The following is a 22,840-nucleotide window of genomic DNA, read 5'->3' as shown; positions in this document are numbered from 1 at the left end:
CAGATGCTCATTTTGTTCCTAAAACAGATTTAATGGGTTTTCCATGACCTAAATACCTGACAAAAGGGCTCCATGCAGCTTTAATACTTTCCTAGCCCAGTGTTAAATTTGTCCTAGTGTTGCACATCACATAATTCTGCAGCCATGTCAACTATTCAGGTAATGCTAGAATGTCATCATTATGGTTTATGTCGACAGCATGATCTGTATGTACCTTGTAATCATTCTGGTGTTGGGTTGCAAAGGTCCCCGGACTCTTCATTTGGCTGAGTCTAATTCTGTCCTCCTCACAAAGATCTAGAGTTACACTAAGTAAAGGCTGACATTTACAGAGACACTAACACTGCTGGAATGACTCACCAAGGTAAAACCTAGGCTATATATTCTTTCAAGGGCGTAAGCTGTACAGTGCCAACGTTTCCGCTAACCTGCTGGAGAAAGGCTCAGCAAGGCAAACACAGGCAGAGGGCACGTCATGCATGGAGCTCGGGGAATGCTCCCATCTGTCATCACAATGCTTCAGCAGTGCTCAGGGATGGGATCCCAGGCGACTGAGAATGGGGATTTAAAGGCAACCTGGAGCAATCACTCCTACCTGAAAAAAAAGGACACATTTCAAAGAGAAAACACCTACTCGGAGTGACCTACCAGCACCTGCTTGGAAGCTGAACGACCTCCTCTCATTTTTACTGAGAAGCCGGACTTGCACAGAAGTCCGCTATTTCTATCCTGTGAAACCAAATCATAGCAGCAGGGCTGGTCAGAGTTGCAAAGTCCAAGTACATTTACTCTCCTACATTCACTCTCCTCTCTGAAGCAGCACCTGGCATCCAACACACCTGAAAGTCTCATGGCTTACCAAATATCATGAGCCACAGCATCAATCGGACTCAGCCAAAACCAGGCAGCTTCAGACTAAATATAGTGCCAGTTTAGGTGATTAAACTTATAAACCTTTTATTTTTCCCATGAGCTTTTCTTTATTCCAGTCCAATATTACCAGTGAAAAAATCCAACACACCTACTGGAAGCAAAAGTAAAATGGAAGAACCACCCAACGTGAGGCAAGAGCGCAACATCTAACACAGACTGTGCACGTGAAGGATGAGCTAGTCTCCAAACCAGGGTGTTAGAAAGAATGGGGAATTCAAGGATGGCTTCTACTTCTGACTGTGGACAGCTATGGCAGGCAGGCACAGGCTTCCCCATGACAGGGTCTCCCCTTAATTAAACTGGGAAGATCCCGCTTTGGCAGGAGCTTAGTCCAGCCTTCCTCGAGTGCTGCTAACTGTGGCACCACAAGTATAGCTTCCTGTGTTTCCTGTAGGAACACCAACTGCTTGGCACACTGCATGACGTCAGCCCACTTCCACTTGCAAGAATGATAGCCACCATCTTTGGCCAGGGACTGTGTTGTGTCAGAAGGTCTTGGCTGCCATCGTCACACCATGAACTAATGCCACAACACAATGCCTTGAGCACAAATGCCTAAGCTGATGCTGATATTGCTGTTTAGATATTTGCATTTAGATATCTTCCTTAATTCAACACTGATCACGGATTTGGAGACAGAGCAGAACAGCCAAGAGCAACAGCACACCTACTGGAGAATTACGTTTTTCATTGTACAGAATTGAAGGGGGCATAGATCATGCAATGCAGCTTTGTTAATGCTGTTTCAGTTATGTAGGAAGACTTCTGAAGTAGGTATGTTAGCCCAGGAGCTCCTTATCAATGTGAATGCATCTGGTTGTTACTACCTTTTTTTTTTTTTTTTAGAGGGGAAAAGAAAAAAAAAATCAGCCCATTTTACAGGTCCTGAAAAGTGACTATACTGACTGTTACCTAATAGTCTGCAAGGAGGCAATGCTAGCAGTGTCACAGGGATCCTCGGTGGAGAACTGCCAGGATTGGTTTGCGGCGGGAGCCCAGGGCAACTCAATAACATTGGCTTCCCTTGCTCTTCTCCCACATCCAAGGGTTTAGGATTATCCAGCAGTCCTTGCATCATAGCACTGCCCTGCTGAAGGGTGCATGATACAACTCTGGACAGGAGCCATCATTGAACTGCTTGGGAGATACTTAACTCAAGAGCAACAATCAGAAGCATGAAGGCCATGGGTTGTCTAAATACACGTGTCATGGCTTTGCTGGACCAGAGCCAAGGGCAACACATTGCAGGTCTGAATGAGACACACAGTGACATGTTCTTGTCAGAGGTGTTCAAATGCCTTAAAGCAGCCCATTGTCCCTCATGGGCCACCGCAGTCATCACATGGCTACGCCAGTCAACCCCAACTAAATGCCAAGCAGCAAGTTCCATCTGCTTTGACTCTTCCGGAGAGTGACAGAAAGCAGGGAGAGAAGAACACATCTCACATCCAAACGATTTGGACCACATCATTACGAAAGGCCTCTGAAGAGTTTAGATGCATATACAGTTTTTACATACGTTGGATGTTTTCGTAGCCGACCAACCTGTTACAGGTACTAAATCCCAGCCTGGTGAGGTGCCTCCACATCTCTACACCATGCCCTTACCTGCATCTCTTTAGGCACTTCAGTTAAAACACAGAAAAGCCTTAACAGAACTATGGAGCCAGTTTTCACAGGTTAATTCTGTACTTTGCATCAGCATCAGTAGCCTTGGTTAAACATCCCCAGGCTCTGGAGGTGACCTGAGCCTATTCTCAGATATTAAGGATGCTACTACTGCGTTGCAAGGAAAACAAGATAGTTCTAAAACACTCACTTATGCTTGTCTTTCCAGGTTCACAGGGTAAATCCAAAATCTCAGCCTCCCTGCAAGCCTCAGCATCCTGGCAGGGCCAGGGGAATGTCACAGTAAGTACAAACATTGTTGGGTCAAGTATATTCAGACTCCTAAAGCCTTTGTCTCCACTCCACCCTGCTTATTTTTCCCTACACACTAGGAGAAAGGGGAAAGCCACCAGTGTTTTGCTGACCATTGGCTCCTCAGCCAATGAAGTCCCTGATAGCCATTCAGTCCACCAGAGTTCCACCACTTCAACTCAGCCATTATCTACTGACACTCAAAGAGCTGTCTACATGTCTTTAAAATTGTCGTTTACGGTATCCGAGAAGTATTTTGTAAGGATGAGCTCACAGTTGTATTCAAGTGATGTGGCAAAGGTCATCGGGAATAACAAGATCCGGACCCTAAGCCCTGGAAAAGTGATTTCTGGCTTGGAATATTTCCTAGCCAGAATTGCCAGGAGAACTGATGGAGCAGGGAGAAGACTGGAAATACCCGAGAGGCTGCCACACAGCTTAGCCATTTGTCAGCCTCCTTCACAGATTCACTTCAGAATAGATGTTTTAGAACACAGGGCAAGAGCTGGGGAATTCAGGCTATTCAGAGAGAGACTGATATCTGAACTCAGGCTGGGAAGGAAAGATATGACAACTTAGGTTATTTTGGAGGAGATGGAGACTATATAAAGACCATTACTCCAGCAAAACAAACCCAAGCACTTCAGTTGTGCACTGCAATTACTACATACACCAGAGATGCCCTGGAATCAACTAAACCAGGTAGGGATCGCTGTAGAAGGGAGCAACTATTAGAAAACAACACTGATCTTTACACAGACTACACAATGTAGGCAGTGAACTGCCTTACAACATAAGACCAGCAACACTCACCAGTTACCAGCTCCCCTTTCCACTGATTTTGTGGTAACAGTCCAGTGACTTCTTTTCTCATGGAGCACTTGAATGGAGAACTCTCCACGGGGTGTTTATTAGGTCGGCCATGAACAGCAGATAAATCACTTTGGCATCTTTCAAATAAAGTGCCAGCAACACAAACGAGCTTCTGCAGATCAGAAATCCAAGCTAAAAAAATTGCTTTTCTTCACTACGTACAGATGCAGAGTCCCTCAGGAAGCCTGACTGGATCTCCCTACGGAATCACACCGGTGTTTACAAAGGTAACGAGCACTCATTGAACAGCACAGCTTGCACTGCAACTTCAACTGCTAGCATTAGATCTCAAGTTGTCCCGTTCTATGAGAAAAGAGGCTAGAACTTCGGTTTGCTTACATTTCAAAATAGCCAACACGCTTCATTTGCAGTGCTATCAAACAAGCATCTTAACTGGTGAATGATCCAGACTACTCACATGAATTCACCTCATTTATTTCCTACCAAGGAGGCTGAAGTGGAAACCCCTCACAGTAACCTCTCTTATTATGTTGTGTTCACTGGAATAGATATTTATTTTCCTGCACTTTTATTTTCCTTTATATGCAAATATAAGGCTTTTAATAAGCACCAGTCTGCAGGTAAAAAAAGAAAACTCCAGTCACAACCCACTTCAAACACATCTAGAATTAAATCAATTCTTGTGTGACAAAAAAAACAAAAAAACAAAAACAGGGATACGAGATCATCTCCTTCACAGAAGGTTGCATTGTTCCCTGATAATGATTTCAGTAGGGAAGTACTTAGGTCACCTAACGCCAATTTTTCCTCCTCCAGGGTCTACAAAACATAAGAGCTACAAAGGGTCAGTTAGTGGTATTTGAATGCCGCGTTCACGCTACACCCACCTTACAGGTACACTGGTACAGAGAATATGATCAGATAATAGATTCTGCAGACTTCCGAATACTACGAAAAAGTAAGTATTACTATGCCTGTCTGATGTACAGTAATTTTATTGGGACGTTGACAAAGAGAAGAACAAGACTTGCTTCCAGTCCGCCATTATAATCACTCCATTTTTTTCTCTCTTATTTTGAGCAGAGGCTTGTTCATCATCAGTTCCTGGTAAGTACACTGCACATTTCTTTGTTGGAAAGCACATCGGTTTAGTACCCTAAGTTTACTTTCTTCCACCTAACCCAATTTAAAACAACCGTGTTCAAAGAGTAGCTAGAAGACATTATGCAATGCCAGGCAAACAGCTTTGGTTTTGACACAAGCACCTGAAAGGCCCCAATTAATTCCACAACAGTGAAGAAGTATTCTTCATATGCATTTTACATCACCTTTTTGCATTTTATTGCTGCCAAGCCCATCACAAATTAACAGTCCTTTTGCAAGGACTGATTTCTACCTGTAAACATTTGGCTTTTACAGTACAGCAGCATGCCTGAATTTGTCATTTCAGAGGAAGTCTGCACCCTGGTTATTACAGAAGCTTTTCCAGAGGACTCTGGAATATTTAAATGTGTTGCTGAAAACGAATTTGGATCTGCAGCATCCAGTGCACGCCTCTCAGTTTCTCCAGGTAAGCAGATGAACCTCTGAGCTGAGCAACTGAGCTCAAGAGAACTGGCTGCAGCTCAGCAGCAGGCAGTCCCAGACCTCTACCAACCAAAATCCAGACCCAAACGCTTCCACTGACTCAAAGAGAAATGGCCCCAATGCAGTTTGCTTGGGTGCTTCTCAAAGATGAACGCAAGTTGTTCATGACTGCTTTTGTCTTTCTTACTCACAGATCAGGGTAAAGATGACAGGGTGGGAATGCTGCTCTGTCACAAAGGAATCTCATTCCTGAACTAACACACTGCCTGTACCTACACCTTGCTTACTGTAACACACACAGCTTGCCTGGCTTGGGCTGGAAGCCACCTCCAAACAGAGCAACACCTTGCATGTAAACCAAAGCTCACCAGCCCCAGTTTGGCTAACACAGCTGTGCAAGTTTGGGCTTAAGCAGAGCCCGGGCAGGTTGAGCTCTCATCCACCAGAACAGACACCCCGCTTTCACTCCAGGTAACTGCAGCACGCTGTACTGATGAACCTCCACTGCTTTCTGCCTGAGTTGTGGACAATTCTCCTTTTAGGAGCAAAAGAACTGGACAGCTTTGCGGGTGCTGTCCACACACCAGCTGTGCAAGTCACCATGAAGAAACCCAGCTTTGCCAGGAGCAGCCAAGCTGCAGCCAAGGACGTGCCCAGCCTGCCATCCTACAGCACAGACACACCGGGGCTGGGCAATCGAGCAGAAGCTACAAACTTTGGCCCGCTAAATTCAAAGAGTGAGGCTGAAGATTTTCATGGAGTTTATGAGAATTCACCTCAGAATTCACCTCTGCGGTAAGACCAAGAGAAAACCACATCCCTTTAGTTTTACATCCTACATAGGGAATGAACTCACTAAGCATCCTGGCAGTACAGAATAATCTAAAGGCTCGGGTGGGTGCATAATGGTATCTGCAGAACTGCCTCTTTGTAAGTAACTTTAAAAGCATGGCCCCAAATCAAGAGCCTCTGGAAGCCCTCAGGCTCCACGACAGAGCACAAGGCAAAGACCACAGCATGTAGGAAATTTCATGTCACCGCTCTGTCATCACCAGGTTCCTCTGCAGCCTTGACCAAGCAGCATCACCTCACGCTCCCATTCACCACCTTGGCAATTCCATCCCAGATTTTTGCAGGGTTTTCAAGGTGCTTCTTGGCACAACATAGAGCTCCAACTGTAAGGGTTCAGCGGCCCAAGCTCAGCACTGTGAAGCAATTTCCTCTGTTCTGTTAGCGAAGGGGAAGCCGTGATGTGTGCCTCCTCTCCCTGCCAAATGCCAGCGATGCACTAGGGCGATCCCGTGACACTGTGTGTGAATGGCTGTCCGTGACCAGAAGCATTCTCTGTGCTATAGATTATTTTTGGATGTACTCAGCCACTTTAACTAAACCAGTTATCTTAACAATCCTGAACACCCTCCTCCAAACTCACTACTGGGGAGATCGTATTTCAGTATAGATCTCCGTGCACAGGAACTTTTTACTACATCACTGAGTAAAAACAGGGTTTGCTTCAATAACCTGCAGATATCCCTCAGTTGTCACTTTAGTCCCAGGCCCTCCCAGGCTGAATTTCTCCAGTGACATCAGCTGGGACCCTACACAGAGGCTGCTGCAGAATCAAGAAGCTTATTAGCTTAGAGACCACAGCACTGCCAAGCTGCAGATGGGTTGCTTGTGATCTGTGATGAAGCTGTGCACGTGCCATCACTGCTTTCCAAGCACAGGAACACAGCACTGGGTTTGAGTCCATTCATGCTCAACTACGCCAGGTCCAATCCTAAGGTGAATTTGCTTCAAAGCATCTAATACAGAGCTGCACTGCTTGTAAGCCTTACCTGATAGTTAGCTTAAGCAAAAGCAGACTGTTAATTATCTACCAATCAAAAATAAAAGCTTTTCTAAAACCCCTGGCAAACCCCTTGGGAGGAATGGGGGCAGCCGGAGACAGCTGCTGGCTCTCCTGTCAGAACAGGACCTGCTTTCTCATCCTCTCTGCAGGCTGCTCACGGGCAGCAGGTAGCTGTGCATCAGCACTCCCAACCAGCAACCTGCAAGGAGGCTCCTTCTGACGATACTCACTGCTACGCTCATTGCTTGCAGCAGTGCCAGCAAGCTGTGCTTGGGCTTTCATTTCTAAAATCTTGGTTGCTTTGAAATGCAGCATCTGATGTCCTGCAACAAGGGATATATCATACCACCCAAAATCAGACATGTAATAGCTTTTAAAAATTTTGTTTATGGGAAAGCTTAACTAGCATAGAGAGCTGCAGAGCGCTTGCAGCTGGAGCAATGCTGAACCACATTTTGGAAGGCATGAATGCATGCCTCAAGGCACAGAGGAAAAAAAAAACACAAGAATTTCTAGAAGCATCCATCAATTAGCATTTACATAATTTTGAAACACAGAGCCTTATTGCAGTGTGCTCTGAAACAGCACTGTGACTGGGACTCAACATTGCACAGGTTGCTGTTAACTACAATTAATCCATCACCTGTGATGATTAGCTGTAAAACAATTGTCTGGTTAGACAGATTCAGCCATACAATCAACACAGAAGGTACGCAGTTGAAACTGTTACCAAAGACAAAAAGAAATCCTGACAAGTATCATGATGAGAGAACAAAGCTGTTACTGGGAACAACTCTAAAATGAATGAAGTCTTTGCACTCATACCTCTCAAAATTATTACTTAGCAACAGCTGCTCTGTAAAGGCCACAAATGCAGTTCTGGAGGAGCACAGCTCCCATTAGTCCTTTAGAGCCCTTTATACCTACAGGTTACAGCATCCTTCCCAACAGCCTTAAAGCTACCAGTTCCTTCAAATTTCTTTCCTACCTTCTGGATCTCACATACTTCTGTTCTCTCTCTCAAGCTGTGTCAGTTGCGTGCAGCCACTGAAGCACAAAGCTGTCCTCCAACAGAAACCTCACAGCCTGCTTCAGTTCAGAAAGCAGCATGCTGCACCCTCACTGAAGCCCACGGGAAGGCAGAGAGCCCAATTGGGCATGGAGCTGGCCTTCAGCTGCTCACAGCTTCCTGCAGGACAGGCCATCACACCACACTTACCCTCCTTTATTTACTTTTTAAAGTAATCAAGTCTCTCTGTACAAACCACACTTTGTTTTAACTAGAACAGCAACAACCAGGGCCACGCTCCTTCCCTCTCTGCCCTTCACCAGAAGGAAATGAAAGAAATTAGCACTCAATCAACACCTGCTTGTAGATTTAGTCCACAAATGGTGAGCTGATTAATAAATAAATACAAACCCTCACCACAGGTTACCTCAGAGATGGCTGTGCTGAAGGACTCACCCTTACAGGGCAGGGCCTGCACAGCCCCGGCTGCAGCTTGGAGGTTTTTCAAACAATAGCATGCATGTTAGGCAACGGTCGCTAAACTATAATTAAGAGACTTAAATGCTATAATGCTAATTTAAGAATGGAATTAAGCACTGCAGCCTTTGATTAAAGGGACACAAATCACCTAATCTGCCAGCAGGATCTGGTGAAAGCAGCCTGGCTGGCTCTCCCGATCCTAATTAATATACACAATAATACCCCCAAACAGCAATATATCATCAAATAACGCTTTACCACCAAGCCTATTTAATTTGTGTTATTAGGCTGAGGAGTGACTCTTGAGACACACGTGGTTATGTCACCAGCAGCAGCAGCGTTCCCGCGTGCCGTGGTGCCAGCAGCGGTGCTGCAGCGCAGGGCACTGCCAGCTGTGAGCCAGGGCTGCAGCGTGCTGCTCACTGCTTGCTTCCCAGCCCTGGTGGCTGGCTGTTCCAGGGTGTACACAGCCTTAAAAACAATACCGAGTTTTAATCAATACAATTAGCTGTGGCTAGTTACGGTAAATGAAGAAAGAAGGAATTTCACTGAGCGACTCAACAGAGGAGGATTTAGGGGTGACCCTACGGGCAGGTCTTACCGCTGCCCACAGCGTGATTTGCTGACCACGGGCACCTGCCAAAAAATGAGGTTCTGGCCCATAAATAAAGTGCCCTCAGCAAGGGCTGGGTTGGAGACTCTTATTCTGACACTGGTGTAAGCAGGAGGACAGGCAGGTCCAGCAGTGTCATTTGCTGGCAGCACATTAAAGTCTCTGGTCTTATAATGCTACGCAGAGGGCTACTATGACAGTCTGTGTCAGTGAATGACGGTCCCTTCCCAAAATACGGGTTAAAGCCCAGGTGTCTACTTCTAGGCTGTAGGTAAGGCTTTGTTGTTTTGGTTTTTTTGCAGCACTTTTTAATACAAATTTGGTTAGTAAGCTGGCATGGGAAATTACAATGTGCTGGGTAATGCTAAGATAGAAATAGAAATGCACCTTTAAGGTACCGTAATGTCAAATGTAATATGGAAGGCAAAGAAAGGAAAAAAAGGTATTTAAAAAGCAAAGTGGGTCTTACTGCTTCTTGTTGTCATCTTGTGAAGTCAAAATCTGTTTGGATTTTTCTGTTTCCACCCAAAGCAAGGTGGAATGATTGGAGGGAAACGTAACTTACCCCTCGCTGGGAGGAGCTGATCTGTGCATGGCGGGGCAGCAGCTACTCAGTGTCTTATTGAACTGCAGTGTTCTAGGAAAGAAAGTAAAGGTCTGTATGTAGCCTGTACATAAACAGAATGAATCTGTACGCTGATGTCAAAGTGGTTTAAAAACAAGTTTCGACCAGTTTTCTGCACCAGTGAAGGAGAAGATAGTTTGGATACGCTCCAAACAATCTGAGCTGGCTTCAAATTCCAAGAACACGACATGGGGAAAATTAGGGAATCGTTACTACAAAACCTGTTTACTTACTGTTAATTTACAACTAATGTTTGTAATTACCTTTAGGAAATGAAAGCTTTGAAACTTTATAAGACAAGAGCAATGTCTTCAGTTGATTCCCTCCCCTAGGAATTTCTCACCTCTCTGGGCTCTCCAATGAGAGGAATACAATATACTGTGTATATATAGCAGTGAAACAGCTGATCTCAGAGGGGCAAGATTACAATTTTTTCCAGCACATGTAACTGTGTGGATTTACATTCTCATTTTTTATTAGTAACTTTTCATTTATTTGGTGGGGGAGGGATGGGTATTTACTTATCCCAGAGCTGAAGTTAGTCGTCAGTCCTCACAAACTCACTCAGTTCAACCAAATGAAACAGTCCTGTTCTGTGAATTGATGGAATACCTAGGTTTAGATATCAATGCCTTCCAAAAGAAATGGAGGACCCCTAAGCAGCTCAGCATGCCCTACTTCATCCTGCAGCTATGCCATTCCGGCAGTTCTTAGCCAGAACAGCAGATCTCAGGAAATGGCTTCCAACCAAGAAGCGCGGTCCTCAGTATTCCAGACCCAAATCTTGATTTGTTACACACAGCTCTGAATTTGAAAGCTTCCGGGGAAGAAATCAGGATGCTTAGCTTCAAATGTTTTGTTTTGGGTAGAAAAGAAAGTGGAACTTGCTTCGTGCTTCCCTACAGCGTAAGGAATTTCTCAGCACAAATAGCCAATTCTGCACAGAATGGTAGATAAAATATTTTGTCAGGGTACGAAGCTGCAGGATCCAGAGACCTGTAGTTATGATGATATGTTGTGTAGCACTTTGCTTAGCAATAGTATCTCCAGCTGTCTGTCCATTTGGTGATGGGTTATCGCAATGAACTTTCTGTCGTTCCTTTTAGAATTGAGAGGGCTCTTGCAGATAAGATAGCTGTGGTGAGCTCCACAGCTGGGCCTGATAAAGCACGGGACTCCTTATTGTAACCTGAAATGTTTGCATAGTTTATAAATAGTTCTAATCAATCCTAAATCTTCTTATTTTAAGCTTAAGCTTTAACTGTCAACTGCCTGAACATCGTATTCTTTGGACTGCTAATGACTGCTCAAAACACAGTATTTCTGCCATTTAAATTGTGATGTACCATTTATTTTATCTGTATTGTCTTCCTTAAGGGAAAATCCACACCAAGAAAGCCTCTATCCTGCACGGCCAGGGTTCCATTCTATTCAGGAGCCCAGCCAAGAAAGCTTTCGTGGCCTGCCACCTAGTTTTTACCAGCCACCCACCCAAAGCCAGTTGTCACCAACCAAAACCCAGGACAGTCGTGAAAGCTCTCCTATGAGTGTCCGTAATCTCCCATCCGTTTCCTCTATGTGCCAACCAACCATGTTTAACTACGAACGTCCAAAACATTTTATCCAGTCTAAGAATGTGTGTCAAGGGCAACAGCAGCCTCCAGGATCTGCAACTTCTACAGAGTCAAGCAGGCAAATCAAACAGTCCTCCATTCTAATACAGCCTCGCAACCCTAGCGGGCAGAAATTCTCCTCCTCGTCATCGCTGAGCTCTTCAATCACGCTCTCCTCGCCTTCCTGTAGTGCCCCTAAGGAATCCACATATCCCGTCACACCTGCATCTGCGCAGTCTCCTGCTAGCTCATCATCTGGGCAACGGCTTATATCCATGCCTAACCAAACCCCCGCAGCATTCCTGTGCTCAGTGCTACCCTCGCAGCCTGATTATAACAGCCAAACTCCTCCTATGGAACCTCAGTAAGTACACACAGGCTTCTAACTTCCCCTTGCTTTCACCCGGCCTGGCCTCTCCCGTGCACTGACTGACCTGAGCCCAAATCCCTGGTGAAGCCAATGGGACAACTCCCACTGACTTCTGATGCGCGAGGCAGGGCTTTGCATGAGCGGAGTGAGCCAAGTTAGGAGGCTGAGTGCTTGCCCTCGGTGTCTGTGGGTATAACTAGGGGTTAAACTGCATGGCAGTCAAGACATGGGCTGCTCTGAGGGTTTGTTGGGCTCGGTTTGAACAGTTTATTTTGATTTGAGGGAAATCACTTGATTAGTGATATCCAGAACAGAAGACAGGCATATATGGCTTCTGAACAGGGAGGAAGGCAGCAGTATTTCCCACATAGCTTTAAGATTTGGTCTCATCTCCCAGTAACTAGCAACAGGACGAAAGGTAATGGCCTCATGTTGCACCGGGGAGGTTCAGGATGGATATCAGGAAAAATTTATTCTCTGAGAGTGGCCAAGCATCGGAACAGGCTGCCCACAGGGAGGTGGTGGAGGCAGCATCCCTGGAGGTGTCCAAGAAATGTGGAGATGCGGCACTGAGGGACGTGGTTTAGTGGGAATGGTGGTGATGGGTTTGAGGGTTGGATTGGATGATCTTAGAGGTCAATTCCAACCTTAATCATTCTGTGATTCCTAGTAAGTCTCAGCAGTATTTTCAGGTTCTAGCTCATGATGGGAATCTACGCTTATCTACAATATAGTTTACATTAATCATATGCGCTAGCAGAAGGGCAGCCACTTTAAATTTTTACCCCTTAAGACCAAAGACTAAATTCTTTCCTGAATATGTATTATATCATTTTGCCTTTGGGCTGCAATCCAAATACCTTCCAAGGTCAGTGAGATCTAAGGGAGCTGGGTCTTGCCTTCTCACCAACTTGTCTTCCTGCCAGTACTAGCCAGGGGTCCACTGAAAGTCAGCGCAGCACATCCAAGAAACATTCAGCTGAGGATATTAGAAAGGTGATGGGGGTAGGGGGCTCCTGCTGTTTTGGACATAAGCTGAAGTGTCAGTTTGTGTTCAGGAAACCTGAATGTTTCTGGGTCTTTCTGAAGCACAGCACTGTGGGAAGCAGGAAGCTAAGACCAAGCAGGCTAGCGGGGACGCTGAGAAGCAGTTCTTGAAAGTATTGCAGGAGTGTTTGTGGGTTAGGTGTGCATCTGGAGCAACTGATGAGTTTTGTGTACGTAGTGGAGGATTTTTGTTTACACAGCAAGGGGCTTTGCTGCCTCACTATGCCTTTCATGAAAGCTGCTCTGAAGAATTAAATGCAACATCCTGTGAGTTGAGGAATTATTTTCCTAATCATTATGCAAATGGACAAAAGGGGACGTGAGACTTATTAACCTGTTGGGCAGACTATGAAAGCTGCTAAGTTATAAACTGTGCGAGCTATTAAGGCCAAGTAGTACTGAAACACATAGGAGAGTTACAACTGTTTTACCCTACTGTAATCAGCAGACTGAACTCCAAAGCAACAGAAGCAAGAGGATTTTGGAGAGAACTGTAGAACACAACTGCAGCATGTGAGGTCCTGCTGCATTTAATGAACTGGTTTAGGTCCTGCCAAAGTACTGTGACCTCTAGACCTTCACGAGGGTTCTGAGGGATGCTCCTCTCTTCCTAGAGGAAATTTTTCAGAATCAACCTTGTCTAACCTATTACTATAGCCAAGACTTGACTGATTCTTGAGTATGGGTTAGAGGGTCAGGCTCTGTGGGAATTGTATCATGAGCTTCTAAGGATTCCTCTGGGGTTATCTTGGCTGTTGAACACCTGAACACAAATGCTTCCTGGGGCCACAAAGAAAAGAAGAATTAATAAGCTATTTGTTTGCACATAATGAACTAGTTCTGCAGCTCCCAAAGCCTTCATTTTGACAAATGAAATTGTAAAGGAGAGCAGTTTTGGAGGGAGAACTTGCTCCTGGACAGACTCTCCAAGTTCAGTGCAATTAGTGGTGCCCTCAAAACACTGCTAGCCTGACTGCACACACCCCAGCCAGGATGGGAGCCACTGCAAGACTTAGGGGTACAGAATGGAGACATGCAGCAAGCTACTGAGGCAGTGGTGCAGGAGGACACTGAATGACATGGTTAGACAATTAGACAATGATGCTTCTCTTTTTCATCCTCAGTTATGCCACCTGGCCTATCTATCTCCCAGATGCTTTACAGGTTCATTTGAACCACAGCTTCTAGGTAGCAGATTGACATCTTTGTATGTATTTTGTAAAACTGTAGTGACACAAGCAAGCCTACAGGAGTAACTTTGCTTTCTCTTCCTGTGTGAGTAGTTACTCAAAACCAATGTATAAAAAACAAGCTAGCATCAACTCCATGCAGAAGACATCTGACCAAGAAATAAGAGGAACAAAAGAGGCCCTCATCCAGGACTTGGAAAAGAAACTCCGATGCAAAGACAACCTTCTCCAGAATGGAAACCAGGTAAGGGAAATCTACTAATTAAAGAATCACTTTGCTTGATTCTTGTTAGTGCAAGGAGGGATGCAGAGACTGGCTCTAGGACCCCAGAGGCTGGAGTCTCCAAACTTATCAGAAAGCAAAAGGAAGCACAGGGACAAGTAGAGGAGGAGCAGCACATGGTTAGCACATGATGAAAGCTGGCCTGAAGGTGTAGCAAGAGAGACAGCAGCTGTCAGCATGTCTGTATGCAGCTACTGGGGCAAATCAGTGTCTACTTTTGCTGGGACTACAGCAAGGGAAGCATTGGCTTCTGAAAGCCAACTGAGGTAGCAAAGATGTCTTAGAGCTGCTGTTGCTTTTCCCTCTTATCCCACCTTCTTGGCCAGCACACACCATTCAAGTGATCTTTGAGTCTGTGCAATCAAATTAATTAGGCTAGGATCAGGAGTAAGGTACGTGTGCAGGAGAGAAAGGCACATGTTTAGAGCCACGGCACAAACTTCAACTTTCTCCTGGGAATCTTACTGAGTGTTAGATCCACAGACAGCAGAAACCCAAGGAGAATCCCTCAGTTCTTCAGACACAATTTGACCTTGAGTTCCAACACTGGGGTTGATAAGCTACCCCAAATCATTAGAAAGTTGGAGAAATACCTCTACTTGAAAGCTTATTCTAGAGTATCACCACATATGGTAAACCTGTTTGACTTATTTTAGATGAATGATAACAAACCAAACAAAACACATGACCTTTTATCATAAAGTCTGTGAGCTACAAGAGAGCCTTAGACTCAGTGCTTATGTATTTATACTGTGAAGGGACAAAATGCAATCCCCTTGGTCAAGAAATCCAAACCTGGGAGGAGAAAAAAAAATTGCTTACCAGGAGGGAAGCACATTACAGCAGCACACAGCAGTCAGCAGGTCTCTAGTGCAGGAACCTTGCTGCTGGCTGAAGGCAAACTAGTAAAATGCCAGTGTTTATAGTTTCCACTCTCTTCCCCCTGAAGCAGAAAGGAGTTTTGCCATTATCAGTGGAAATGGACTTGTGTCATACATAAACACTGAAGGAAAAATATTAGGTCATGTATGAGTTAATATGTCCCTAACAGGAATGCCCTATCTGCTGTAACAAAGTTTGCCATTGCAAGCCAGTGCTTCCAATAGGAAGCCAGGCTAAAAATAAGGCTTATGCAATCACTGCTGTGTCCTCCTCCCTTTGTCCTCCAACAATGTCTGAAGCAACTGGCCAGCCTCAGCCGCACCTGATGCAGCAGGGAGCTCAGGGAGACTCTTGTAGGTCTCGCTCTCTTCTAAGGAGTAGATCCCCAAGCCTTCCCAAATCCTTATCTACACAGGAGTAATCACATATACATCCTGTTCGTGGGGTACACAAGAAAAAATTGTGGGAATCAAGGTTTTAGGTGCTTGGTGTTCACAGAACTAACACCCTTCATCTCCTCCAAAGGAACCAAACTGGGAGAGCTTGCGTTTAACTCTACTTGTCTTCATCCCCATGTGCTGTATCCATACTGCTGGAACTCACTGTTACATGACCAAAACTCATCCTGGCCTCCTCTCAGAACAGCACAGCGTTTCACAAGGAGGCTGCTTTGCTGGCATAAACCTCCTGTGTGCTGTGAGGGCCCTGGTGCTCCGCTCCTCTCCTCTCTTTTTGGGAACAGGGGACGCTAGCACCTAGCCTGTAGCTCCTGAATTAAATCCACAGCTGAGCGACTTGGAAAGTTTTCCCTGTGCTAACAGAAAGATACCCTGGGACTCTGGCTTCTGAGATAATGCCATCAGTTACCCATAAATAATCACAGAGCAGAAAAAGGAGGCGTGGAAGGCCACAGATGGCATTGGGGAGGCTTTGATGAACAGGCAGTTTAATCTTTTATGCATTTTGTTGCTGTATATATTGAGGATGACTTCAGTAGGCATCACGGACTGCAAACCCCATGGAACAGGCGTAGTGTTTCTATTCAGGCACCGCTTTCATTGTCAACACCCTCACTTCGTGGCGTATCAGTGTGCTCTTAGAAGATTAACCGAAATAGTAAATGGACTTATAACTAGAATTCCTCTATGCTCTGCTCTAAGCGGTTAACTTACGAAGAAAGAATGGCTCGCAGGCTGCTCGGACCAGAAAATGCTGCATCTGTGTTTGAAGCACAAAGTGAAGACGTGCAGAACGCACAGGTAAACGGGGGCCTGTCTCGAGAGGGGTAATTTCCTGGTGATTGTGCTGTGAACTGCTTATTGGCTGAAGAGGATGGAGAGAGAGGGTTTTCTTGGTACCAGCACAGGAAGGGAAGGGGAAAGATTTTGCCAGCTTAACTCTGTGTCATTGGGATTTTTAGGTTTTCGGGAGTGATTGTGGAGAGGGTTGGAGTTTAAGCACTAAATATTGGCAGTTCTTATTACCATCCCCTTGCTGGGCATGATCTGTAGGAATGACCTCTCTAGGGAGGAATTACAACAGCTGCTGCCCAGCACTGTGACAGGCAGGGAGGACAGCGAGGGATCCAGGTACCCCCTCTAAGAGCCTGAGTTCAGACTTGGCCAGCACAACAAGATTTACACCTGTCACCGTTTGGAATAAGTGACATTGACTGCAAGAGGTCAGGGCCCTGGGGTGGGATTGGTGAGGTTTTATCCCTTCCTGAAGCCTGCAATCGTTAAGAGAAGACAAAGCAGTTATTTTAGCAGCCCACATGCTGGGAGCCAAAAATCTATTACAACTGGCACGTTCAAAAACATTTTAGCTGGAGACTTGTGTCATTCATTGGTTATTCAGAACAGGCCAGCTAAAAGCTCTGCCTAGCACTCTGAAAGTTAGTGGAAATATCTGTGATGTGGCACTGGACACCTGGGCTGCCAAAGAAAACATCCCTCCTGCTGCATGCATGCAGCCAGCCAGCAGGCTTTCAAAATGCAGTTAGCAAAACTCCTCAGTACACACTTTGAGCTATTTCTCCCCAACAATCCCTTGGCAAGAAGGGAACGTTATGGGTATCAGAGGCCTCATTATTTTTGCAGAGAATAATGAAACGTTCGGTCAAAGCAGGATAGCTGGCATTGTTTGAAGTGCATGAAACACCCCATAAAAAGCAGAAGGAGAAACTGGGTTACGTTGGGGAGATTTTTTTCTCATTGTTCAGACTTATTTTTAAATACTGTAGTCACCGATTAATTCATCCTTCTGATTCCTCAGGAATGTAACTCTGTTGTCAGTCCATATAATAGAGTGTCAGAATTATCAGCAGCAACTTCCTCCCTACAGCATCATCTCACAAGACAAACAGCCATTGCACAGTACCTGTGTAAATGAGCAGATACAAGCAGTTGGCTTTGGAACATGGTGCTGAGCTCAGTCCAGCGAGCCCTTTCAGCATGTGATGCTTCCCCTGAGCTGAACGTTGCATCTGTGTTTGAAGTTTAAACCCAAGCTTAAGTGTTCCACAGCAGTGGGCCACAGAGTGCAGAACCGAGCATCGTAATGGCAAACAGTCCAGAAATTTCCATTTCTGTGGAAATTTCCAATACTGTGCAGTATTTCTTCTATCTGATTCCATAGCTAAAATGAGTCACTGGTAGTAAACCCTGCTTGTGTCTTCCAAACATCCAAGGTCCTAGCAGGAATCAGTCTGGGGTACTTTAGCAGAGGTACTCGTGATTGTGGAGTTGTCAGTAAGCCTAGTTAGTGCTGTGATCTACAAAGAAAAATATTTTCCAGCTCAGCATGTGTTCATTGCTACTAGTACCATATTTAAGTGGCACAATGTAATGTTCTTGCCAGTGATTCCACTTCTATTCCTGCTATTGGGAAGGACACTCCGTACTGAGCTCTCATTTTAGATACTGCCGCTCTCCCCTGTAACAAAGGTTATTGGCTTGCCAAAGGCCCAGCATGCCAAACGAAGCTGCTGCACCTATCACCTGTACAGAGTGATGTGAAGCTGTCCCATTCTATTAACAGGACTTGGCATGGCAAAAAGTCTAGAGCAAAAAAAGGGGCATGTTATCATCTGCTGCGAGTTTCGTGACATCTAAACCCAACAACTTTTCGAGTAGTCAGTTTGCTTAAAATGGCTTCTCATTCAGCTTATAAACTTTCTCTGTAAGTTAATTCAATTTTTGTCTTCTTTCCGAGCACCAGAATGCAGAAAACGTCAGGCTGCAGGTTCCTACGACACATGTAAGGTAATGCAGAAGCCAGTGCTGTGCTGCTTTTTGTGATTTATTTCAAATATTTCTAAGCAATGCTAGCATTGCTTTGCTTTTTCTTTTTCTAAAGTAGTAATTACTAAATTCATTCACTTCTTTCAACTAAAACAGCCATTTGTGGGTGGTGGCTGGTGCCTATGGTCTTAACCCAGTCCATTCTAAGCATGGCACTAAAGGTTTAAAGACTTCACGTGCCTAGGGCAAATGCATGTCATGGTGTAGAAAATACATTTATCACTAGTCAAACCAAGGTCCAGCAATGGAAATGATGAAACACAGTCTCCATTATTATTCTAAGTTCTTTTGGATACTAGGCCAAAGATAAGTTTGTCTATGTTATGCTTCCATGTCGAATTGAGTAACTTGAGCAAGATAAGTGGTTGATCAAAACTCCTGCCTTACAGCTGAAAAACAAGCTAGGTTTGTAGTGTTGTAGTAGTAGTCTGTACTGTTGCATGCCTAAGCCTCTTGAGGGACTCAATGCTTCAAAGTGATCTGTACTATGGTACATTTACACCAATAACTGTTACTGTCCTCCTCTTAGGAGCAGACCATCCTCCAGAGGAGATGAACGTGGACATGACTCAATCCAGGAAAAGTTTTTTCAACCACGATTTACACAAGTGCCAGAAGATGTAATTATTGAGGAGGGACGATTCTGCAGACTCGACTTCAAAGTAATACCAGCCTTTCACTTTCAGTCCCTTTACCTGTGTGGTGTATGTGGCATGAGCAGAGGTCTCTGAGCTGCAGGGCCTTTGTGGCTCAATAAGCCAGAGCACTAACGGCAGAGTTCCCAGGGTCTTCCTAAGCAGAAGATGGGTAAATGTTTCTACAGTTTCCCTTGCAAAATGTAAGGGGGATTAGTTTCCTAAGAGTATGGTTAGAGCTCAGTAATGGTAAACCTGGACCACTATAGAAAACTTGTTATAGCTCTTTGCAAAGACCAAAATGTTAAAGCCCTGCTCCAAGAAGCCATTTAGAGAGGCAGCTGTGCTCTGCACTGGAACTCCCACTGAACTCAGTGCCATGGAAATGTGTTCAGCAAGACCTGTGTAGGACTGCCTACCTTTAATGAGTCCTCCCCAAGGCTCTAAGTATTCTCTTGCTGGAGCAGATAATCTGGCAAGAAAAAGCAATAATTATGAATAAACAGAACAGCAGACTGGGCTGAGACTGCATGGCAACCGTACCACCCCTAGGGTAAGAAAGAACCTAGGGCTTGTACATATGCAAGTTTACTGCAAATGCTGTTTGCTGATCTGATTGTGGGTTGGCTTATTTTTCCCTAATTACATCCACAACAACCTCCCCTCCCTTGCCTTACGTAAAATCTTGCCAGACTTCAACATGACCTTTTTCAACATGACCTATTTTGCTGCAAATTGCTTAACTTCTGTGTGTCATGGGCAACTTGGAGCATGTCTGCAAGACACAGTTTATGTTATCAAAACTGTACAGATAACATTGCTACAGTACTAGGTGTGAGATTAGATAAGTGAATTCCCTTGCTCCAAAACCACAGTAAGCATCTCTGACCTAGTCAAAACTACCTTACAGGGTGGGAACAACTGAAGGGGTTTGTGGGAACAGCATCCTCTATTCTTGTAGACAGAGCTCATCCCTGTACAGCACTGCATGAACCTTCTTCTCTGTGCAGCAACACATTAATATCCAAAAATAAGCAAGACTAATTTTTTGTAGTATGACCATGACTTGATCATCTACATGCTTCAAACTCTGTATAGCACTGAAGGGTTTGATTCATCTTAAAGCTGTTCAACTCTCTGCTGCTTTCCTCTCCTTCACAGGTTAGTGGGCTGCCAACCCCAGATGTGATGTGGTATCAAAATGGAAGGATGGTTCATCAAGATCAGTTTCATAAAATGATAGTGTCAGAAAAGGGATTCCACTCATTTATTTTTGAAGCAGTCAAATCATCTGATGCAGGAACATATGAATGTGTGGCTGTCAATCGTGCAGGAGAATCATCTTTTGCAGTAAAAGTGGAAGTAATTGGTAAGACAGAGAGCACTGATGACTACTTGGCCAGATTCTGAAAGTCTTAGTATTCTAATGCCTTCCCCTATGTGTATGTGGTATTAAAACAACTAGGAAGCACAAATCTCCAGACATTCCGGCTCAAACAATAACATGAACTTTACCCTTTCCAAGATTATTTTAATACATTACATTGGGAGGAAATATTTCTTCAAAGCACTTGTAATGGGGAATTTAAATGTAATGGGATGTCTAGAATTCAGGAGTTACTCATCTTCTAGAACTGACAGCAAAATATTGACTCACCTCCTAAAATGGGTTGTGTCTGCTACACCCATATGCACATGGGAATCGCCTGTAGGTTAAGAGTTGCTGTAGGGAAAGTGCCAAATTGAGCATTCCGAAATCTTAAAGCTTGATAATAATGTTTAATACTTACAGTAACTCCTTCTCATCTTTCCTCTTTAATTTAGCAAAAGAACATCACACGCCTCCAACTTTCATCTTCAAGCCACAAAGCAAAAAGGTTTTTGAAGGAGATACAGCCAGACTCGAATGCCAGATCTCTGCCATCCCAACACCTCGGATTTACTGGAAAAGAAACAATGAAATGGTACAATATAATACAGACCGAATAAGGTATCCTACTAATGAGTTGGCAGTTGGTCTACTAGAAAACAATAACCACTATTTGTTAAATCAAATTTGAGCAAGCTGGTTAATACAAGCAGCAGCTGGCTGGCCAGGCACACCCCTCATGATGAACAGGCCCATGTGCCGGACAGAAACGATGCTCAGAGTCTTATTTTGAGGGCACGGCAAGAAAACGCTGTGACCAGATGCCGCTGAATTCCAGCAGTAGCTACAGGGCCCATGCAGAAGCATGGCTTTGGGACTAGGACATGCAGTGTGTCCGTCATGCTCTGACACTGTGAGAGCTGCAAAAGGGCCCTGGTGCCACCAGAATGCTACCACGATGTGCATTACTGCTGGTTCATAACAAAAAATGCAGCAGTGATGTTCAGGTAGTTCACAGTGTCCTGTAAGAATTGTTTTAGGGCTTTTTCAGCTCCTCAGCACGTAAACTGGCTCTGATTTCAATGTCTTCTCATTTTCCCTCTCCAATCACTTACATGTAAATACCTTTTTTTTCCCTTTCAGCTTGTTACATGACAATACTGGAAGGATTTGCCTCCTGATTCATAATGCAAACAAGAAGGACGCTGGGTGGTACACGGTATCTGCAGTCAACGGAGCAGGTGTGGCCACGTGCCACGCCAGGCTGGAGGTTGCAAGTAAGTACCACAGCACAGTGCCACAGCCACAGCCTGAACTGCCACCTGCTGCATTCAGAACAGACCCTGCTGGTTCACGTAACAAAGCTCAGACTGCTGGCAGGATGTCTTTGCAGGATGCTGAGCTACACAGAAAGTAACTAGCCCAGAAAAATCTCACGTCTGTTTAGTGCCAAGACACTATATGACGCGTATTTTGCAAATGCTCTGCATCTGCTATCCGTCCTGCTAAAAACTGCATGGTCACTGATAGCAAGGAGGGCGAACGTAGTTCTTCCCTACGTTTGCTGCCTGTTAAATTCTTCTTAAGAGCTGGCTGTTTTATATTGCAGATAAAAAGCGACTGAGTTGCTATAGCCTGGGTCTGGGAAGACACTGAAAGGGTCTTTCTTCTCTTCCAGCACATACAAAAAAGCCAGTTCCAACCCCAAAGCAGTTACGAGTCCGACCAACTTTCAGCAAGTATTTGGCCCTCAATGGCAGAGGGCTGGATGTGAAACAAGCGTTCTCACCAGAAGGAGAGTTTCAGCGTTTGGCTGAGCAGTCTGGACTGTACGAAAGCGATGAACTTTAACTGGAAACAAAGAGGAAAACTCATACCAACGAGAGACAATTACAACATAGATACAGTTAACCGGTGATCATTCTAATTAGCAAAATACTTATCTACGTATTTTTACTTTGACTCTTGCACATTCTGCTGTTCCCATTTTACCATGTTAGATTATATTTATATGGGTTGGTGAATATAACCATTTTCTGAGTATTGTATTTTAACGATAGAGCCTAAGCAGACAGGCCACTTAGACCTCACAGTGTGGGCGGTTTCAGTCCCACCTGTAGCATGTAACCAAGCAAAGTAGATGGGTTTGTACTGCTTCTCTAATATCGCTCTTGATGAGAACTCTGTACTGTCTGATTACTAAAACCAAATAGAGTGTTTTTATGAGAATTAAGTAGAAGCAAATAAAATCTTAAACACCCACCACAGAGTTTGACTCTTTCTTGCAGCTGTTTCC

General features: G+C 44.7%; 1 protein-coding gene and 1 long non-coding RNA gene across 5 annotated transcripts in view; one reads left to right on the top strand and one right to left on the bottom strand.

The window, feature by feature from the left end:
* Positions 1 to 22,840, bottom strand: part of LOC110405461 — a 46,783-nt gene that overhangs the window by 23,825 nt on the left and 118 nt on the right. For both annotated transcript variants that reach the window (XR_002442883.1, XR_002442884.1), the window contains exons 2-5: positions 20,966 to 21,117; positions 19,595 to 19,647; positions 15,179 to 15,299; positions 9,794 to 9,865 (exon numbers count right to left, since the gene is read on the bottom strand). This is a non-coding gene — a long non-coding RNA (uncharacterized LOC110405461). The remainder of the gene's footprint in view (positions 1 to 9,793; positions 9,866 to 15,178; positions 15,300 to 19,594; positions 19,648 to 20,965; positions 21,118 to 22,840) is intronic.
* Positions 9,208 to 22,806, top strand: MYOT (myotilin). Of its 3 annotated transcripts, none has more exons than XM_021410769.1 (10): positions 9,208 to 9,495; positions 11,231 to 11,830; positions 14,167 to 14,317; positions 16,399 to 16,497; positions 18,452 to 18,501; positions 19,070 to 19,202; positions 20,337 to 20,544; positions 21,000 to 21,165; positions 21,688 to 21,821; positions 22,223 to 22,806. In XM_021410769.1, the coding sequence occupies exons 2-10, from the start codon at positions 11,397 to 11,399 to the stop codon at positions 22,393 to 22,395; spliced, it is 1,548 nt and encodes a 515-aa protein (XP_021266444.1). In that variant the 5' UTR covers positions 9,208 to 9,495; positions 11,231 to 11,396; the 3' UTR covers positions 22,396 to 22,806. The 3 variants fall into 3 exon arrangements, with proteins under 3 accessions (XP_021266444.1, XP_021266442.1, XP_021266445.1); XM_021410767.1 differs by having other exon boundaries at positions 9,208 to 9,499; XM_021410770.1 differs by having other exon boundaries at positions 9,223 to 9,499; positions 18,458 to 18,501.

Source organism: Numida meleagris, chromosome 12 (genome assembly GCF_002078875.1).
Source record: "Numida meleagris isolate 19003 breed g44 Domestic line chromosome 12, NumMel1.0, whole genome shotgun sequence".
Lineage (NCBI taxonomy): Eukaryota > Metazoa > Chordata > Aves > Galliformes > Numididae > Numida > Numida meleagris.
The sequence above is the reverse complement of the archived record's forward strand: the minus strand, read 5'-3'. Positions and strand labels throughout refer to the sequence as shown.